The following is a 5,442-nucleotide window of genomic DNA, read 5'->3' on the forward strand; positions in this document are numbered from 1 at the left end:
TTTTTTTGAGATGGAGTCTTGCTGTGTCGCCCAGGTTGGAGTGCAGTGGTGCGATCTCAGCTCACTACAACCTCTGCCTCCCAGGTTCAAGTGATTCTCCTGCCTCAGCCTCCCGAGTAACTGGGACTACAGGTGCCCACCACCACACCTGGCTAATTTTGTATTTTTAGTAGAGATGGGGTTTCGCCATGTTGGCCCAGCTGGTCTCCTGGCCTCAGGTGATCCGCCCACCTCTGCCTTCCCAAATGCTGGGATTATAGGCATGAGCCACGACACCTGGCCATGATACTACATTTTTAAAAAACTGTTTAAAATATTAAATGAGACCGGACATGGTGACATAGCCTGTAATCCCAGCACTTTGGGAGGCTGAGGTTGGCGGATCACCTGAGGCCAGGAGATCGAGACCAGCCTGGCCAACATGGCGAAACCCCATTTCTACTGAAAATACAAAAAGATTAGCCAGGCATGATGGTGCGTGCCTGTAATTCCAGCGACTTGGGAGGCTGAGGCAGGAGAATTCCTTGAACCCGGGAGGCAAAGGGTGCAGTGAGCCGAGATGGTGCCACTGCACTCCAGCCTGGGTAACAAAGGGAGACTCTGTCTCAAAAAAAAATAAAGAAAATTTTAAATGAAGTGCCAGGGACTTTATATGCATGTCATGTGGAGCTAGAGGGTCCCGGGGAACCTGTCTGTGCACACAGGAGCCATAAACCTCTAAGGGCACCTGCGGGCTGATGTCTCCTGGCTCTTGCCTCCTCCCTCTTTTCTCGGCCTGCTCCTGCCCCTGTGACGTTGTTGGGGCGGTTGAACTGGGTTCTTTGCATTGCTCACTGCCATGTCATCCTTTGTTTTGCAGATGCCATGGAAAACAGATACTCTGTAAGTACACATTTCATATACATTATATTTAAAAGTACTCCACTGAACAGTGAAATATTTCCAGACTCACCCATGTCCTGCATTCCCACGAATTCTTCCCCACTCCCTACTCTGTTTCAGACCAGGAGCCCTGGGCTTCTCTGACTAGCCTTGACCAGTTCTGATTTTGAATATTCTCTCTTGCAATTTCCATCATTACATCTCAGCCCACATGTGAGGGATTGGGACTCCAGGGTGCTTAGCACCAAACAAGCAAAGCACACATTTCGATTAATGGCAGAGTCTAGGCTCTGGAAGTGAGGCAGATCTAGGGCGTATGCTTGGAGGAGTGGAGAAGCTGACAGCTCAGTGCAATTTAGCCGATACCAATTACCCACTACACACCAGGCCATCAGCTGCAGGAGACACTCAAGGTTCTCCTTCTCAGTTCACCTTCTGTTGAGGGAATCAGACATGTGATCACTTATCATAAAGCAAAGTGAGCTATGCCAGAGCCTATGGGAACACAGAAGAGAGACCTGGCTAGTGGCCTCTTTCCCAAGGAATCATTTGGATGGGCCGTGAAGAATGAATGGAGCGATGGCAGCATCAAGGGAGAAAGATCAGGAGCACAGGGGTGAGGGATGACCAGTTTCAAGCAGCGTGGGATGGGAGAAGAAGAGTGTGACAGTGACAAGTGATGGGAGAAAGATAAGTCAGGGCTTAAATCCAAAGGACTTACATGCCTTGTCTTGTTAAGAAGTTTCATTCTGTAGGAAATAGAGTTAGGAATCTGCTATTTGGCAGATGGGAGGGTTTAAGAAAGACACAGAGACACGTTCAACTTTTGCAAAGACCTGTCTTCCACTCCTTCCACTGAGGTCAGGAGTTTGAGACCAGCCTGGCCAACATGGCTAAACCCCATCTTTACTAAAAATACCAAAATTACCTGGGTATGGTGGTAGGCACCTATAATCCTAGCTGCCTGGGATTTTATGTGTGTGTGTGAGCTACCCAGCAATGCAGGAGTTAACTGGGCAGCTAATATCTTAAGAAATGAGGCATTTGCCGTATAAACTTCTTTTCGGTCTGGGAAGAACCTTCAGCAAGATTTCTGGTAGCTCTTCCAGTGAGCCCCTGGCTTCCTTTGTTTTGCCCATGTCTGGACTCTTGTAAAACAGAGCTCATTATACCTTTGACAGACAGGAAGCCACTGATATTCCTTTTATGGAAGAAAGCTATGAATTTAAGGAAAAGAGGAATGAAATGAATGGTTGTTTTTTTGTTTTGTTTTGTTTTTTTCTAGCCAGAACCCACTCAGACTCCTGAAATCAGAGATTATTGTGTCACTGGGACAAGGAGCCCAATTGGCAGATGAGGAAACTGAGGCCAGCGATGGTAGAACAGCATGCCTGGGGTCACCTGGATAGCTAATAGAGTGAGGAGCCCGGGCCTCTATACTCCGTGGCCAGTCCTCTGTCATGACAGAGACTCCTTCCAAGATGTGAAGTTGCTGTTCCAGCAATAATCTCTTTGAGAGAGTGGAAAATGAGGTCTTTGCTCCCTGGGCAGTGCGGGACACAGATGTGTTCTCCTGGAGCGATAAACATGGCTGGGTCCACCCAAAACACCCTGTAGGACCAACTTATTTACTTTGTCTTGGATCCAAAGGGTGTCTCTGGACAAAGGCTCTGAGCTCCAGATCAGACAGAACTTTCCCCAGAAGCTGGCCCTTGGGCATCAAAATCTGCTCCCAGGATGGTCCTGAGAGCTCACCCATGGCTGGTCCTGTCCCCCCAGAAAAAAGAATAAAGTCATCTGGTGGGAGCACAGGGTTTCCAGCCATTGGGAAAGGAATTTTGAACCTTTAAGCAAATGGGTTTTGTTTATAAAAGAAGCAGGTATAGCTTCCCTAATAATCAGCTGGTGTGGGTCAGGAGAAAATTAATTGAATTGCCTAGTGGGGAAATGGGAGGAGATTTCCTTCCTGAAATCAAACCTGGCGATCATTCCCAGTTGTTTAATGGCCGTTGCCTCTGAAAACATTGGAGGAAATATCTTAACAATGAGATAGCCACTTAGCCAAAGACTAATTTGGTATTGTTTGACTTGCTTCAATGGCACATTCTGACTTCATTTTCCTCTGCCATTTTACCTTGTTTATAAATTGTGTGTGTGGCCGACGTAGACAGATAGCATGGAAGAGAACACCCTGTACTTAAATGAAAGGGGTGAATCTGGACCTATGACAGTCTTGGGATCTTGGAGAGAACCCTGCCTTCTTACAGAAAGAAAGGCAATTGCCAGCTATAGCTCACCTCCCCACTTCCTGGAGGCCAGGAGGCAGCTGGGCTACAGTGGAAACTGCCCAGGTGATAGGATCAGGGGATGGGAGGGGAGCTCCAGCTTTCCAGCTGTCTTTTGGGTGATCCTGTCTTCCTCAGGCTCAAGCTTCCTATTCTATAAAGTGGAGGAGATGGTGATGACAATGATGATAACAGTAACCTCTTAGGATTTTCTTAAGGATGAAATGAGCAACTGCAACCACCATATAAAAGCTGTAAGCTGCAAACCACCACATACAAGCTGGTTGATTTCAAGCTCTTTTCATCACTTGCACAATAGTAGGTGTGGATGGGGGAACTTAACTTGATTTGGCCATGAAATGACCCTGCCACATATGGAGAACGTAGCAGTTGCTTACCTAAGGCATAGGATTCAACCAAGGCCAGGCTTTGACTTAGGAATCAGAGACCCACATTAACACTTGACTTCCTGCTTCTTAGCCATGTCACCATGGACAGATTTCTTGGTCTCTCAGGACCTCTGCTTCCTCATCTGTAAACTGGGAATCATAAACTCCCTCATCTGGTTGTTGCAAGGGTTGAATGAGCACCTGGCACAGACCTGGTCTATTGCAAGTACCCATAGCAGCACTTTGTAGAAGCAGGAACTGGAGATCCCAGAGTGTGTTGAAATCAAAATGACACCATATTCCGGGTACAAGGCAGGGCGATTTCACAGCTGCACTTGAGTGGCTGATGGCTGGCTTCTGATTTAAGCACAGCAAGCCCAGGCCTTGGATGTGAGCGTGTTAACCTTTACTTCGAAACCCCTAAGGCCCTGTTGACTGTGGCCCAGCCCTTCCTGTCTGTGGCTTTGGTTCTGCAGTGGTGCCCCAGGCATTGACTGCCCCCACAGAGGGAGAGCAGAGGTGTCTGGGGAGGGACTTGGTCTGGGGCCCGCAGAAAGGCTGGACACCAAAGTCATGTCTCCCCCATCCAGGCGGAGCAGAGGAAATGGAGCAGGGTGGCTGCCAGCGCTGGCAGGCCTCCAGCCTCTGGGGCCAGCACGGCTTGCTTGGCCCACTTGCATGGGGCTCTCCTGGCAGAGGAGGGGCCAGAGCCTTGGCTTTCTAGTTGGGGTACCTCAGCCCTGGGTCATCCTCCGGCTCCTGCTCCTGCTTTGCTGAGTTCCACCTGCAGCAGTGTCCTGTGTACATGGATTTCCAGAATAGTGGATTTAGGTGTTGCCTGCTCTTCAGGGCCCACTGTTGCCCAGGAGCCCCCTCTACTCTGGTATCTCCCAGCATGCCTGCTCTTTTTCCCTGCAAGGGCTCCTTCCATTTGTCAAAATCCAGTCTTTAGGCTGACTCCAGAGTTGCTTCTGTGAATCCCTCACTGCCCAGCCCAGAGCCCTCTCACTGCCTCTGAACCCCTTCCACAGTTTGGTGAGACCTCTTATACCTTCTGCTTCATAGTGGTGTTATCAATAATTGATACAATATAAAATTCTTGGGAACAGCTTCTTGCATCCCCAGCATAGAGAACAGCATATGGGTCAGATAAGGGTCCAGGCACTGATAGGTGGATAGGTGACACAAATACCATTTGAAGCTGTTAGAGAGCACGACAGGATGGCAGAAGGAATCCAGGAATCCTTTTGTGGGTGTTTTCTTTTTGTTTTGTTTTGTTTTTGAAATAAAGTCTCACTCTGTCACCCAGGCTGGAGTGCAGTGGCACTATTTCAACTCACTGCAACCTCCACCTCCCAGGCCCAAGTGTTCCTCGCACCTTAGCCTACTGAGTAGCTGGGACCACAGGTGCACACCACCATGCATGCCTAATTTTTGGCATTTTTTTATACAGACGGGGTTTCGCCATGTTGCCCACACTGGTCTGGAACTCCTAAGCTCAGGGGATCCACCCACCTTGGCCTCCCAAAGTGCTGGGATTACGGGGTTGAGCTACCATGCCCAGCCAGGAATCCTTTTTGTTAAATTGTCATAAAATAGACATAATATTAAATTTACCATTTTTTTTTTTTTTTTTTTTTTGAGACAGAGTCTCGCTCTGTCGCCCAGGCTGGAGTGCAGTGGCCGGATCTCAGCTCACTGCAAGCTCCGCCTCCCAGGTTCACGCCATTCTCCTGCCTCAGCCTCCCAAGTAGCTGGGACTACAGGCGCCCGCCACCTCGCCCGGCTAGTTTTTTTTTTGTATTTTTAGTAGAGACGGGGTTTCACCATGTTAGCCAGGATGGTCTCGATCTCCTGACCTCGTGATCCGCCCGTCTCGGCCTCCC

The 5,442-nt window shown here is 48.9% G+C and overlaps 1 protein-coding gene across 8 annotated transcripts in view; it reads left to right on the forward strand.

The window, feature by feature from the left end:
- The window catches only part of PECAM1 (platelet and endothelial cell adhesion molecule 1), a 96,761-nt gene that overhangs the window by 87,096 nt on the left and 4,223 nt on the right, over window positions 1-5,442 (forward strand). For 6 of the 8 annotated variants that reach the window (XM_017882851.1, XM_017882854.1, XM_017882853.1 and 3 more), the window contains one exon: window positions 860-882. The exons of the other annotated variants lie outside the window; for them this stretch is intronic. In XM_017882851.1, the coding sequence (XP_017738340.1) occupies window positions 860-882 (23 nt within the window). The remainder of the gene's footprint in view (window positions 1-859; window positions 883-5,442) is intronic. 8 annotated transcript variants of the gene reach the window in all.

Source organism: Rhinopithecus bieti, unplaced genomic scaffold (genome assembly GCF_001698545.2).
Source record: "Rhinopithecus bieti isolate Rb0 unplaced genomic scaffold, ASM169854v2 scaffold_12928, whole genome shotgun sequence".
NCBI classification, from domain to species: Eukaryota; Metazoa; Chordata; class Mammalia; order Primates; family Cercopithecidae; genus Rhinopithecus; species Rhinopithecus bieti.